This window comes from Garra rufa, chromosome 19, assembly GCF_049309525.1.
Source record: "Garra rufa chromosome 19, GarRuf1.0, whole genome shotgun sequence".
NCBI classification, from domain to species: domain Eukaryota; kingdom Metazoa; phylum Chordata; class Actinopteri; order Cypriniformes; family Cyprinidae; genus Garra; species Garra rufa.
This window is the reverse complement of record NC_133379.1, coordinates 22,328,207-22,343,464: the sequence shown is the minus strand read 5'-3', so window position 1 is coordinate 22,343,464 and position 15,258 is coordinate 22,328,207. Positions and strand designations below refer to the sequence as shown.

The following is a 15,258-nucleotide window of genomic DNA, read 5'->3' as shown; positions in this document are numbered from 1 at the left end:
TCATTTTCAAAAGGCTGTTTCAGGTACAGTAGCTGCAGTATGCTGTATACAGATTGTAGCCACTTTTTAAGAACCTTTTTTAATGTTTTTTTTTTCCCTCCACATTAAATAAATTTCAGCTACTTGGGTTCAGGTGTTAGCACCGGAAGTCTTTCTATTTTCATTGGTATAAATGCTTTGTTCTGTCTGTCCTTCATTTTGGCCGCATTTTGCTGCAACCAATGCGGTATGGAGAAGAAACAACATGGTAAATAGGGGTACCACTGTGCCGTGTCAAAACATCAGTCATTTCTCTGCAACTATTGTAAAAGGGAGTTTTCGTCTGGTGAAGCATCCCAGGGAGAGCCTGTCATATCTGTCAGTGGCACAGAATTCGTGCTTCAGGTTAGTGTTCCCAGCCCAGGAGCAAATATGTGGCTAATGGCAGACTGGCGGCCTCTCTTTCTTTTGTGTAGGCTGATCCAGGGGATTAAAGCATCTGCCTGCCCTCCGCTCGCTATAATGGCATTAGGGAATGGATATGCTTTAGTATTCCGTTAAAGAATATCTGATATGAGGGCTCGGCTGATTTAATTAAGTAAAAAGCTAGACCTGAGAGCTAGGGGGAGAAACCAACAAAGGCCAACGCGGAATAAGGGAGATAGACAGGCTGAATTCAATGTGTAGTCTCTCGGCAACCAAGCGTAGTCACTGCAGCGTCAGAATATCGTGAGAATGTTTTAACTGTGTTAATCTCTATAATAACCATTCATCCTTTCACCAACAGCTCCCATCTTTTGATATCAATCCTTTAATACCATAACTAGCCATGACAAGCAAACAGCAAATTGGTTTGTTTAGGTAGCTCCACCCACAGTGGAATCTTACTGCTTGAGAATCAAGTACTGTATCTACAGTTACACGTCAAAATGTTTGCTCTCATGTTGCTCATGTCGTTCCAAACCGCTAGGACTGACTTTCTTTGGTGGAGCACAAAAGAAAGAATGTCTCAGTGTTCTGTTTTTTTTTTTTTTTGTTTGTTTTCTGTTTAGTTTTGTTCTGTTCTGTTCTGTTGTTTGGTTCTGTTCTGTTGCGTTTTTTTTTTTTTTCCTTTTTGCTCTGTTCTTTTTTGTTTTTATTTTTTTTAGTGTTTGTTCTGTTTTGTTTTGTGTTTGTTTGTTTTTTTTCTGTTCTGTTCTTTTGTTTTGATTTTTTTTTTGTTTGTTTGTTTGTTTTTTGTTCCGCTATTTTGTTCTGATTTGTTTTTTGGTTTGTTTGTTTTTTGTTCTGTTCTGTTTTTTGTTTTGTTTTGTTGTGTTTTTTGGTTTACTTTTGTTTTGTCCTGTTTTTTGTTTTCTTTTGTTCAGTTTTGTTCTTTTGTTTTCTTCTATTCTTTTGTTTTGATTTTTTTGTGTGTGTTTGTTCTGTTGTGTTTTTTTGTTTTGTTCTTTTGTTTTGATTTGTTTTTGTTATGTTTTTTGTTCTGTTCTGTTTTTTTGTTTTCTTTTGTTCTGTTTAGTTTTGTTCTGTTCTTTTGTTTTGATTTGTTTTGTGTTTGTTCTGTTGTGTTTTTTGTTTTGTTGTGGTTTTTTTTGTTTTGATTTGTTTTTGTATTATGTTGTTTTTGTTTTGTTCTTTTGTGTGGATTTGTTTTGGTTTTTTTTCTGTTCTGTTCCTTTGTTTTAATTAGTTTTTTGGTTTGTTTGTTTTTTGTTCTTGTTTAGTTTTTTAGTTTTTTTTTTGTTCTGCTCTGTTGTTTACTGTTTTTTGTTGTGTTCAGTTCTGTTTTTTTGTTCTTTTGTTTTGCTTCTTGTTTTGTGTTTGTTTTTTTGTTCTGTCCTGTTCTTTTGTTTTGTATTTTGTTTGTTTTTTGTTCTGTTTTGTTTTTTGTTTTCTTTTGTTCGTTTTTTTTTTTTTTTTTTTTTTTTTTTTTTTTGTGTGTTTGTTCGGGGGTTTTTTTTGTTCTCTTTTTTGTTGTTACATTTTTTGTTTTGTTTTTCCAATAATATTTTCAAAAAAATCTACTTTTATGTTCCACAGAAGAAAGTCATACAGGTTTGGTACAACATTGGGGTGAGTAAATGATGACAGAATGTTCTTTTGTTTTTAGGTGAACTTTAACTATACAGGCTACACAGTACATAATGTAAGTGCAGTCAGACTGTTTCTCTTGCTCACATTGAAGGAGTTGTACAGTCTTATAGCAGAAAGCACTAGATTTCGAGTAAGTGGCAAAGATGGAGTCCATTTTTAGAGGCTTGAAAAACTTTAAAAAGTCCATTTCTCTCACATCCAGAAAGCATGTTAGCAGCAAATTTCTTTCACACTGTGGCAACCCCCAAAAAGTGTTTCTTATTTCTGGCAAAAATGTGTAGGCTACAGAGACCAAATTTTGTCCTTGTCTGTTTTGAAGAAGCCAACATTTCAAATGTTTGTTTTTCATTTTAGTATGTGTTGTGATTATAACCTTTTCTTTCCAGAACACCGACCTTTCCGTTCACTAATAACAGCCAAAAACGTTTTCCATGGCCTCTAGCGGGTCAGCCGTTCAAAGTGCAGTTCTGAATTTGTGTGAAATGGTGCTTTTTATCATTTAATTATTTATTTGTTTTTGTTTTGGTTGAAGGACCCTTACTCAAATTATGTGACTGACATTCCAATCAAAATTTTGGCGATTTGTGAACAGCAGGAAGTAACACTGCTCACTGCTTTTGCTCGATTCTCATTAGCTAATTAGTTACGGAAGAGTCCATTCACCATTTATATTTGCAAAAGTACAGTTTGTACTGTTGTATCATCATTGTGGGCAGCTCTTTTGACTATTCCTATCAAAACAGGTTGCTTGGTTGGGTAGCCATCAAACAGCTGGTCTCTTTGAAAAGAAATTGCCAATGTGCTTTAGTTACTTAAAGTGATAGTTCACCCAAAAATTTTCACCTCAATAATAGTTACAAAGGTCTTACGGATTTGGAACGACATAAGAGTGAGTAATTAATGACAAAATTGTTATTTTTGGGTGAACTATCCATTTAATATTTCTTCATTCCACAGAGGATTTCGTTGGATGAATATTTGTGTCACGCACCATGAGTCGTCAATACATTTGGTCTGTTTTCCTGAAGGAGAAAGGCTGTTTGAGTACACTAGCATATAGATGCCTCAAAGGTTTTTGTTGTGATTTCATAGGGTCCTTCGTAAATGGAGTGACTTCAAAGTTATGAGGGGTCACTTTACCTCAGGTGATCCCACAGGGATATGCCCTGAGATTGAAGAGCTGCTGGGTGTGCTATCAGATAGCAATTACTGCAGATCTGTGCCTCTCATTCAAAATTAATGGTAGCATTCCCTTTCTGGTCTCTAGGTCTCGTCTGTGACCACCCCAACTGTCCCTTTGCTGTATCAGTTCTCTGTCTCGCCCCCGTTCTGTCCCCAAACACCTGATGGCTTTCGTCTGAAGCTATTTTCACCGACTGCCTGTAACATTCAGATCCGCTTTTGAACATCTAATAGCAGCATTGTTGGTATTCAGGTCTTATCATTGTCGTCCTCCTCCTTCTTTTCTGTTCTTTCTTTTTGCCTTGCCTTTAGTTTGAGCTTTGCCAGAAGTATGACGAATGTAAATGTCACCTCTTTTCAAGGATTTCTAATCAGATTCCGATTGTCTGTAAGGAAAGATAGCATCACGATCCTTGTGGCCTCCTGGTGTGTGGCATAGAGGTGTTGAATTGGTCTCTTTGGCATGCTGTTCAGAAAGGCATGGATGTGAAGGTCAATCTGTGTGTTGTGTGGATCGTGCTAGGCCACACAACCCTGCCCTTTCCATCAAATCCCTTTTGAGATGAAAATATGACTCTGCTCTTCTAACCTTTTAATTACATGAAGGCTCAGCAGGTCAGGCTGGAAGCTGCATGTCTGTGAGTATGTACATCTGCTCACAGTACTCCATCAGTGACCTGAATGCCTAAACATCCATGGCGTGATGACATGTCAGCTCCTGCAGGGGCGCCGCTCGCAATTTTGGGCCCTATGACAAAATATGAGGTTGGGCCCCCCCTACCACACCAAAGCAGATCTCTGGGGGCCCCTAAAGTGCATGGGCCCTTAGAATTGTCCTAACTTTCCCCCCCTTAGCAGCGCCCCTGAGCTCCTGAAAGACATATCCTAGTTTACCACCAATTATTTTTGTTATTCACCACCATTTAACAGTTTATAAAACAATCTTATTTTAAAAGATGTATTAAAATATTGTATATTATTGAAGCATATATTAAAATGTAAACTATCATTTATTAGTTTGTAGTGCTCATATAAAATCACTGCCATTAAAATGATTTTATATAAAAAACAATTAATGAATAACACAAGAAACACATTTTTATTTTTTAATTATTAAAAACGTGATATTATTATTATTATTATTATTATTATTATTATTATTATTATAAAATTACAAGATTAAACAATATAAAAGTCTCAAATTTAATGCATCCTTACTGAGTGAAGTATTCATTTCTATGGAATTGTGACTTTCTATCTCTCAATTTAGATGTAAACTCAAAATTGTAAGAAATAAATTCAGAATTGTGAGATAAAAAGTCTATTCTGACCTTTTTTTTTTTCTTAGAATTGTGGGATATAAACTCGCAATTGCTATATCTCACAATTCTTACCTAATTTCTCAAAATTTCAAGTATATATCTCGCAATTCTGACTTTATAATTCACAATTGCGACTTTATTTCTCAGAATTGAAAAAAAGTCAGAATTGTTAGTTTGTATCATGCAATGCTGAGAAAAAAGTCAGAATTGTGAGAAGTCAAAATAACCATTTTTTTTATTTAGTGGCGGAAATGGGCTTTCATACTTCAGTATTAAAAACAATTAAAAAAATGTTTAATATTAATAAACTACTGTTTAAAATTAATTAAAAGTAGTAGTAGTTTTTAAAAAAATTTGAAAGACGTCTCTTAAATTGAATGCATCCTTATTAAATAAAGTGTTAATTTCGGTATTAAAGAATATAATATATATAATTATTTATTTTTTTATAAATAAATAAAATATTAACAGTAAAAATGACTTTCTGAGTAAAGTATGTGTTGCAGTATTAAAAATAAATAAATACAATTAATTAAATAATTTAAAATAAAACAAAATACACAATTAAACAAATAATTTAAATAATACTGACCCATGCTAATTCAAGTGTCTTATAAAGTATTAATATCAGTATTAAAACTAAAATAATAATGATTAAAATTAATTAATTCAAAACTCATGCTGCTTTATAGATTAGGAAGGGTGTAAATTATCATTATTTTAGAATTATAAGATTAAATTTTTTAATAAAGATTTTTGAAGAAAATCCACCAAAAATCTTTATTTAAAAAAATAATCATATAATTCTAAAATAATAATAATAATTAACCCTTACTAAATTGAATGCATCCATGCTGAATAAAGTATTTATTTCAGTTAAAAAATGCTGTTAAATACCTTATAAATAATTGTATCATTGCTGTATTATTTTATTTTTAATTAGTGTGCTGTGCTTTAGGTCTCAATTTTGAAAATGTAGTTTTGCACATCCTTTAGTTGCACCGTGGCAGTGCTGACCAGCATGGAAATCCAGCAGGGTAGTTTTTAAAGAAATTTTTTGAAAATATCAAACTGTTCATGGCAGGTTAGCTGGCACACATTTCTGGCTGCCCACATTGAATCTCCTTATGAATGTTCTGTGTAATGTCAGAAAGCATTGCTGGATTCCCCAAAGCAGAAGGGAATTAATCTGTGAAAACAGACCTGGATCTCTAAAATATCGGTGCTATAATTCCGCCTTTGCTTAATGAGCCTCACTCCTCTGAAGAAGTTGTAAGTGTCCCCAAAGTTTAAGAAAAGCTCAAAAGTCAGTTCAAAGTCAGAGGCGGATGGTGGGATCCGCCAGATGTGACCTCTCTCTCTGCTCCTCCAAGGTGGTTTTAGGACACTGGAGTGTCTATTCCCATCAGCGAGGCTTATCAGAGTGGCAGCAGTGGTGTCTAATCACCGCCCGGCAGACAGACAATAAATCCCTCCCTATTATGGCTCAGGTACACACACGCTTCAATCCTCTCTGACTAAAGCAGCCTGATAGGACAAAGACTTGATCCTTAGAAACACTTGCACTTTGTCGTCGACTTTGAAGTCTGCGAATCCAACGGTTTTTGTCCAATGACATTTTCAGATGGAAAAAGCTTTTCTCATGTTCACATTTGCAGATTACTGATAATTGTGCTTTAATGGGTCCACTTATCATGTTTAATTTAATACCTCACGAACGGGTTTCTAGGATTTGATGAGGACGATGATACTGTTGAAACCTGTGTGTGAGGCAGCTGGCCAGGAATGAGCTGTTATGCAAGGTCATGTCTCTTATGCACCAGTTTGGACTAATGATTGTTTGATTAGATCAATTATTATTAAATATCTATAAAGTATAATTTAGAGTTTTAAATAAATCAGTTGTTGTATTCCTTGTTTGTAAGTTGTTTTGGATAAAGAATTCTAATATCAATATTATAATTATTGATATTTTTAATAGTAAATAAAATAAAATTTTTGAGATGTTTGTATAAATCTCTCTCTTTTTAAAGGAATACATTTCTAGTTATGGCAGCATATTTTTTTAACATGATTGTTTTTATCAATTGTTTTATTATATAAATATCTATAAAATATAATATATAACAAAGATTATTAAATTGTATTGTTTTACAATTGTAATATTTATAATTATATTTATTATTATTATTATTATTATCAAAATAGTAATAATAATAATAATTAATAGTAGTAGTATATTTACATAAAATAATATTAATGTTATAAATGCACTGCCACAATACAAAATAATAATAATAATAATAATAATAATGTATTGTTGTTGTTGTTGTTATTAGTAGTAGTATTATTATTATTATTAACATAAATAATTCTGAAGTTGCTTTAGACAAATAATTATAATATCAATATAAATTATTTATTATTATTATTATAATATAATATAATCTCTCCCTTTTTTAGAAATACATTTACAGTTATGGCAGCATATTTTTAAACATGATTGTTTTTATTGACCATTTTATTGGATGAATGGTTGTTAAATATCTATAAAATATAATATATAACACAGATTATTCAGTTGTATTATTTTAAAATTGTAATATTTATCATTTTATTTATTATTTTTATTGAAATCGTAATGATAACAATAAATAATAGTAGTATTGGTAATATTAACATAATAAAATAATATTAATGTTATTGTGTTACTGCCACAATAAATAATAATAATAATATTAATATTAATAATTATAATAAAAATAGTAATAGTTTGGTTTTATTATTATTATTATTATTATTAGTATTATTATTATTATTATTATTATTTAAATAAATAAATTGCTGTATTCCTTGTTTGGAAGTTACTTTGGATATCAATATTAATTATTTATATTTTTATTATAATCATGTCATATTTGGGAGATGTTTATATGAATTTCTCTTTCTGTATGAATACATTCCCAGTTATGGCAGCATATTTATAAACATGCCTTGAAAGGCCTAACTTTTGTTTTATTAGTTAAATGATTATTAAATATCTAGAAAATATAATATATAACAATGATTATTAAATAAACACATGTATTAGAAGTAATACACTGTCTTAAAATTGTTATTATTAGTTGATGTTTCAGATAAACTTTAATTTTATTTATTAAACATTTATTTATTATTAGTGCTTTAACAATGCCACAAAATTATTTTATTCTATTATTATTATTATTATTATATTAACATAATAATTAATCATATTCATTTTATAAATGCACTGCCACAAGAAATAAATAATTAAATAAATATATTTGTTTTATTAATCAGATTTTTAAATAAATAAATTGTTTTTCTTGTTTGTAAGTTGCTTTGGATTAAAAAAAAATGAAATCAATATTTTTAACATAATATAAAAATTATCTTATATAATTCTCTCTCTTTCTCTAGAAATAGATTTCCAGTTATAACAGTATTTTTTAAACATGGCTTGCTTTCAGGCTTTTGACTATGTGAAGTGCTCTCAGGTTGGTGTGCAAGTAAAGTGAGACACAAGGGTTCATTAATGCAGCTCATGCATGCTGACCCCAAAGTTAATGTCCCTATCATTTTGGAGTAGGGAGCATCTCTCAAGTGGGATAACTCATGTTTAATGCATTGCACTGGTCAGAGATTTTAACCTCACCTGAAGAGAAGGGGAGAGAGTGTGACACGGACTGGGCGGTCCCTTAGCTCTCCGGTCAGGTGCCCAGTAAAGCCTAGGGCTGAAAAGCCAATGCAGAGTGATTCTGACGGCTGACATTTACTTAACATGGATAACCCTATTCGTGTGGCCTGTGTTCCAGGGGTCCAAATTCAAGGGTGGCCCTTGTCCCCTGTGGCTCTCAACTAAATCATGTGACAAGCCCTAACTGTATTCTCCCACAGCACCAAGTCTCTATCAGTCTGCTCTACTAAAATAAGACTTGCAGCTCAGACCAGGCTAGTTTCCAACATTGTCTTGATAAAGCAATCCTGGTTTTATAGGCCTATGCAATCCTCTGTGAAGTATATTTAGATCTTGCCTCAAGGGTCTTGTTGCGAGCGGCTGGGTTTGAAGAGTTTTGTTTGGTACTGAGCGATGATTTATGCCGTGGTCACCCATGGATATTTGCATGGATTTCTGTGTACTTTCTCTAATGTTGTTTAAATTCAATTGACATGCAGACGCTCTGAGCAAAGCTGAGGCACACATATCCATCTTCAATGGCTTTGCGTTGAGTCCCAGAAGAGGAATGCTAATTAGCACATTAGCTAAGATGAAAATTTGGTGAAAATGCTAATAAGAAAATTGTTTTTCTAATCAGACTCTGACTCATTGCACAGTTTCATAAAGCCATGTCGGCTCTAAGTGCTTTTTAAAACTGTTATGCGGGTACCAGAGGCGGTGCATTAGCTAAGCCTCTGATTTGGGGGCCTTAGCAGCAGATAGATGAGCTCAAGACCAGGTGCTGTTGACATGTTGCAATTAATGAAGTTTCACAGCGCGCTGCGTCAAGAGAAAGCACTGAACGAGTTAAAGTAATGCTCTGCCGGGGACCTGATGATGAATTTTTCCCTTCATTGTTTTTTATTGTTATATTCATGAGGATTTGCTGTTTTTAATGGCTGCTCAAGATGCACCATGAAGTGGTCAATCAGTCAGATTGTACTACTCATGTGGGACCTAAAGTTTGTTTGTATCAGCCATGTTATTTCGCTGACCATGCTGATATAGAGCGATATTACGTGGCTACTCATAGGCTATATATTCAATAGTTCGACGGCACAATGTTTATACAACAGTTTGATGGCACAAGTGTGTAAATAAATAGAATTGTGTATGCAGAACTACTTCCTTCCACCACAGACTCAAATCTAAAGTTGACAGTTTTCAGCTGAGCCCAAGCCTCCATTATTAATTCGCAAACGTCACTTTAGAACTAGAAGCGAATGAACGTTAAGTTGCTTCATTGAAAGCTCATTGTATTACTTTATACAAAAAAAAAAAAAAAATTCTGGTCCTCGAATCTGATTGGCTAAAAGTGTCCAAAAGAACTCCAACAACTGTTTCACCATTTGTAATTGTTTTTGTGTCACGGAATGTAGTTTTAAGAGGTTTTAAGGCGATAATGTACTTGTTTATAGTTCAAATATGCAGTTTGTTATTAAAGATAATGTCTATTTGAAAATTTGCATTGATGTTTTCAGATATGTGAGCTCTAGGGCATCAGCAGGTGTTCAGCGCTCATAACCCGCTAAGAGCAGCTTTACCTTAGCCAGATCTTCTGGAATTTACCGCTGGTTCTGAGGTATTTATAGTAGTTAATCATGAGATATAATTTGTTTTTGGGTAAATCTAACAGGCAGTCTTTAGTCTCATTAATCTATTATTTGTCCCAGAGCAAATAGTTTGGGCAAAATCTCATCATGTTTATGTAAATTCAATGCTGTATATCCGAGCGCTGCCTGTGTACTTTTGACTGAATAGCCTAGCAATTTTTATAATGGCTGTTGTTGTTTATTAAATATTATATTATTATAGTGTTTAGTATTTAGAAACGTGCTTGTGATGGTGATTTTAGTTGCATTGTTCCCCCATTAGATGGTGACGAGACTGTTTTACTAGTCAGAAAAGACTTTTATATTGAAAAATATGAAAAAACGGAAGTTATACTCTCAACAACAGCTTGACTCAGCCAACAAATGCACTAAGCAGCACTGTCATCAGAAATCACCCTTAACAGACGAGAGAATAGTATGTTACGACAAAGATAACGCTTTCCTCAGCTCATATTCAAACTGTTTTATTGTGAATATGAGGTTGATCTGAAGAATGAATGCTGTATCAGATTCAGTTAATCACAATCACCCAGTCCATTTCTCTCTCATAATACTCTACTACACATAATACACTGTTTTTTAATACAGTAATACAATAAGCTTTAATGAAGAAACTCAACGTTCGTTACTAGTGACGTTTTTGAATTAATAACAGAGGCTTGGGCTCAGCTGTTAAACTGTCAAACTGAGATTTGAATGCGTGGTGGAAGGAAGTAGTTCTGCACAAAAGAGGGTTTTTAAAGACACTCGGTTGTTGTTTCTTATGTATTTACTCACTTGTGCCATCAAACTGTTGTATAAATGCAATATCAAAAGCCTCAGCCAAAACTATTTGCTCAGGAACAAATAATAGATTGAGACAAAAGATCACCCAAGACAAATTATAGCTCAAATTTAACAACTATAGAGACATTTTGAACTATAGAGACAAATTCTGGTTCATGAGCACTGAAGGGGCGCTGACATCCTGGAGCTCACATATTCGTAAACGTTGAAGCAAATTTTCAAATTTTCAAATTCTTTCCTCTTGACTGCATGACACTAAGGATCATCTATTGGTGAATGGCTTCCTTCTAATTATTTTCTCTTTTCCTCTCCCTTTTTCACACAGGAGCTGCTCAGTTCCCAGGTATGGCTTCCCTTTTACCTTATGTGTCCTTGTGTTAGTTTTTTTTTTCCTATTTCTTTCTCCATTCCCATTCCCATTTCCCAAATAGCTTGTCCTTTACAGCTAGCAGTGCTGGTCATAACTAAAACCATCTCGCCTTTCTCCAGCCTCTGACTCACACTGACTTCTTCTCTCTCAGCCTCCACCGGTACAGGTGCTGTACTGTATCTCTCCAGCACTCCATCTTTCTCCTTCCTTCTAACATCATCTGTCTCTCACCTTTCAGGACAAAAATTACGCCTCATTCTCTCCGGTGTCTCATCCAGTTGAATTTCTCCATTTTCACAGAACACATTTACTCCAGATATGCAATCATTTCCTCTTCAAATGTGGGGAATGTGTTTTGAAGGAAGGCGGTAAAATAAGTCATTTGGTAAACCGTACTCAAACTCTCCACTCTATCAATGTCTTGCCTGCGCCTCGCAGGTCTTCCTCATTTTATTTCCTGACATTTTTTTGCTAAGGCTCATTGAAGACAAGCATGGGTTCAAGATATGAGAATGTTTTAGATTTTTCTTTTATACTGTATATACAGGACATTATATATTACTAATGGTACATTTAGCATAGAGAGGCTGCACACAAAAGCACCATAAAAGCTTGTAGTGATAAAATGGTGTAATGTTTGCGAAGCCTTTTCCACCCTTTGCAACAAGGCTGAATTCCTTTACTTTGATAAGTACCTGCTTGTACTTTTAATCTTTTCACTTGTGTCAATTGGAGGTTTGAAATAGATAAAATTCACAATCACTTTTGAATTACATACTGTACACATAAAGGTTTAATGCTATCTGATCTCATGACGAAAACGTACCTGTGGGAACTTCTGCAGCCTCCAACAGAAAGGAACACTAGAAGTGGTAAAACGGTGAGTACTTGTAATTGTTTTCAAACACAGTTATGATTACAGCTCCATATGTTTCATATTCCGGACATAAGAAGCTTGCTCGGTAGCTCAGCCGGCACGGAATTGGACTTAGGATGTGGAATCCTTGGGTACGAATCCCGTAAAAAACATGACTCACGATGAAAGAGCTAAAAGATTAGCTTTTGTTCATACTATCGTATAGGTTTAGGTGTAGTGAAAATGGTACGTTATTTTAAAATATCATGGAACGCTATGTTATAGCGCCACTCCATGGTATTTCAATACAAAAAAAAACAATGTCACATAAAGCGTACCATATGTACGTTCATCTGTTCTGAGGGAAAAAAACAAACACTCTTTTAGCACCACTCAGTGGATGTTTCACATTAAATATGTCATGAAACTTACATGGCGGTGTATATTTCACGTCTTGCGAAAAGTTTCCAAAGACACGTTTTTGTCATGAGATCAAATTGCTTTAATTACATATAAAATATAGTTTAGTTGGGTTGAAAATAGATTTGTGATTTAGCTGAAGCTAAAGTTACCAGTTTTTTATGTCAATTGAAACAATATGTATTATGAAACAACGATACAAATGAATAAATAATTAATAATAATAATGAAATTGTACCAGGCTAAAACTGAAAGTAGATCATATCAGTGATTATTAATATTTTTTATTATAATGCCTCTTTTCAGCATCAATGATTTTAATTGGAACTGTAGTGCAGGCGCTGTTGATTTATAATATCAGCCTTAGTATTTCTTATTGGGGGTAATATAAAAATATTATTGGCTATTGTGTTAGCAAGACTTTCTATACTGCAAGCTATAAAAGCCATTCCCAAACGTCCTTATTTATCCACCACTAAATCGTCCCTGTCCTAATGGACTCTCATCAACACAGAGCGAGGAATGATGCTTCTTGTTGAGTGTCAGGCCACATTAGAACGGAAAACTAGACACCCGCCCTGCTCCGGACCTAAAGGGGGGCGATGATTCAGACAGACAGTATTACGGCCAGCAACTTCAGCCCACACTCCAGCAGCCCTTTACGATTAATGCCCTTCTCCTCCACAGTCTATCAGCCCAAACATGCTGAGGCGCAGGAGAAATGCTCTCTCTTTCAGACACGCACACGCACTGCACTTGGCAAAGGCACTGGTTTTTTTTGTTTTGTTTTTTTCTTGCGTTTCAGTTATTAATCGAAGCCAAGTTATTTGTATGGGTATAAATTAGAAGTGAGCTGAAGAAGACACTCCCAAGGGGGATTGGATGAATCCCAGTCCTTGTTAAGGACCCCAGTCCTTCATGGCCTTCTGCTTGGTTTATGCCGCATTCTCTCTCTCTCTCTCTCTCTCTCTCTCTCTCGCTCTCTCTCTCGCTCTCTCTCTCGCCTGCCCTCTTTCTCCTCCAACTCTGCTTGTAAACAGAACGCTCTCCTGCCAAAGACATACACTCGCCATTAATACTGAAAAGAGGACTGTGCTGATGATGCTCCTATTATTGTGTTAGCTGGCTCTTGTGAAATTACTGTAAAGTGATCCAGAAGATCTGTGCTAGCTAAACACATTAGCACAAGGCAACACAAAAACATGCCCATAATGCAACAGTGATAGCTCAATGTTTTTGTCCTCACCTTACCTTGACAACTCAAAAAAAGCTTTTTTTTCAGAGCCTATTAAATGTATAAATACACAATATTGGTACCATAGAAGTTTTAGAGAGTGTGTTTTTTAACATTTCATAAAATGAGAGGAGGCAATGCCTTCATCGTGATATTGGATATGACTGGTTAGGATCGGCTGTGATTGGTTCATCTGATAAATCCTGTCTGAATCAGTCTGAATTAACAATTTAATGGCATTAATGGGAAGACTAATTTTAAAAAGTAAACAAACAACTCTCACACTTAGATATAACTACTTTATTTCAAAATAAGACTTAAACTGGCCTGAAAACATGACCTGTGTTTTTAGTAAGTAATTAGCTTGGTGGAATTTAAAGTAAATCTCTGTGTCTCTGACCAATATTTACAGAGTTTTGATGGCTGATGATCCGAAAAATAAAAAAAGTAGTTAAAAGTGTATTATTTTGTTTTAAGATTAAATTGTTGCTGTAAAAAATGTTTATTATTTTGCCAAAAAAATAAGAGGTAAAATACAAAATGCATGTTATTTTTTTTTTTATTTAGTACAAAGATCCATGTTTTCACACTGAGGACACCTGAGGGACTCATATGCAACTATTACAGAAGGTTCAAACACTCACTGATGTTTCAGAAGGAAAAATGATGCATTAAGAGCCAGGGGTGTAAACTTTTGAACAGAATGAGAATTTGCATTTAGTACTGCCTTTCAGAAGCTTACATGTTACATCCTTACATGTTCCCCAGAAGACAAAATATATAAAATTTGATCTGATCTTCAAATTCAAAAAGTTTTCACCCCTGGCTCTTAATGCACCGTGTTTCCTTCTGAAGCTTCAGTGAGCATTTGAATCTTCTGTAATAGTTGCATATGAGTCCCTCAGTTGTCCTCAGTGTGAAAAGATGGATCTCAAAATCATAGTCATTGTTGGAAAGGGTTCAAATACACAAAATGCTGAAAAACCAACAAATTTGGGACCTGAAGGATTTTTTTTCTGAAAAACAGGGGGCAGTTTAACTGTTCAAAGAACTCATGAACAACTATCACTAAAAAACAAACAGCTGTGGATTATTCAGGTAACAACAGTATTAAGAGCCAAGTGTATGTAAACTTTTGAACAGTGTTATTTTGATAAATTAAGATATTACTTTCACTTGTGGAGTGTATGTAAACAGCATGTTTAGCAGATTCTACTAGGTGTATGTAAACTTTTGACATACATTTGAAATTTGAAATGTATATATTGTAAAAGGCCTGCCATAAGTAATGTTTACTACTTTCTAGTCTCAAGTGGCGTTTTTAATTTAAGAGGAGAGACATTTTTATTATAGAGCATTTGATTGGACAACAGTCTATGCAGTGCAGGATGAGTCATCCATATTTTTAGCGTCTTTCCCGAAGGAGAAAGTGATTAAATTTTAAACGCATATCAAAGATTAATTTAGTTATCTTTTATGACTATGCTAGTATGTAGACATCCTCAAAGCTAACCAGCATGAACTCAAAGTGACAAATTCTCCAGTTGTGATTTCATTTGACTTTAATGTTAGCTGCTAGGGGAAAGCAAAGCTCTTCGTCTCTCTCTGTCTTTCTGTCTCTGCGCTGCCTCCTCTGACCTCAAGGACATGGCTCTGCCACAAG

General features: G+C 34.2%; 1 protein-coding gene across 1 annotated transcript in view; it reads left to right on the top strand.

Moving 5' to 3' along the window:
* Nucleotides 1–228: 228 nt before the first annotated feature.
* cadm1a (cell adhesion molecule 1a) overlaps nucleotides 229–15,258 on the top strand; it is a 121,993-nt gene continuing 106,963 nt past the window's right edge. The window contains exons 1-2 of the mRNA XM_073823984.1: nucleotides 229–247; nucleotides 11,041–11,058. Of these exons, the coding sequence (XP_073680085.1) occupies nucleotides 229–247; nucleotides 11,041–11,058 (37 nt within the window). The remainder of the gene's footprint in view (nucleotides 248–11,040; nucleotides 11,059–15,258) is intronic.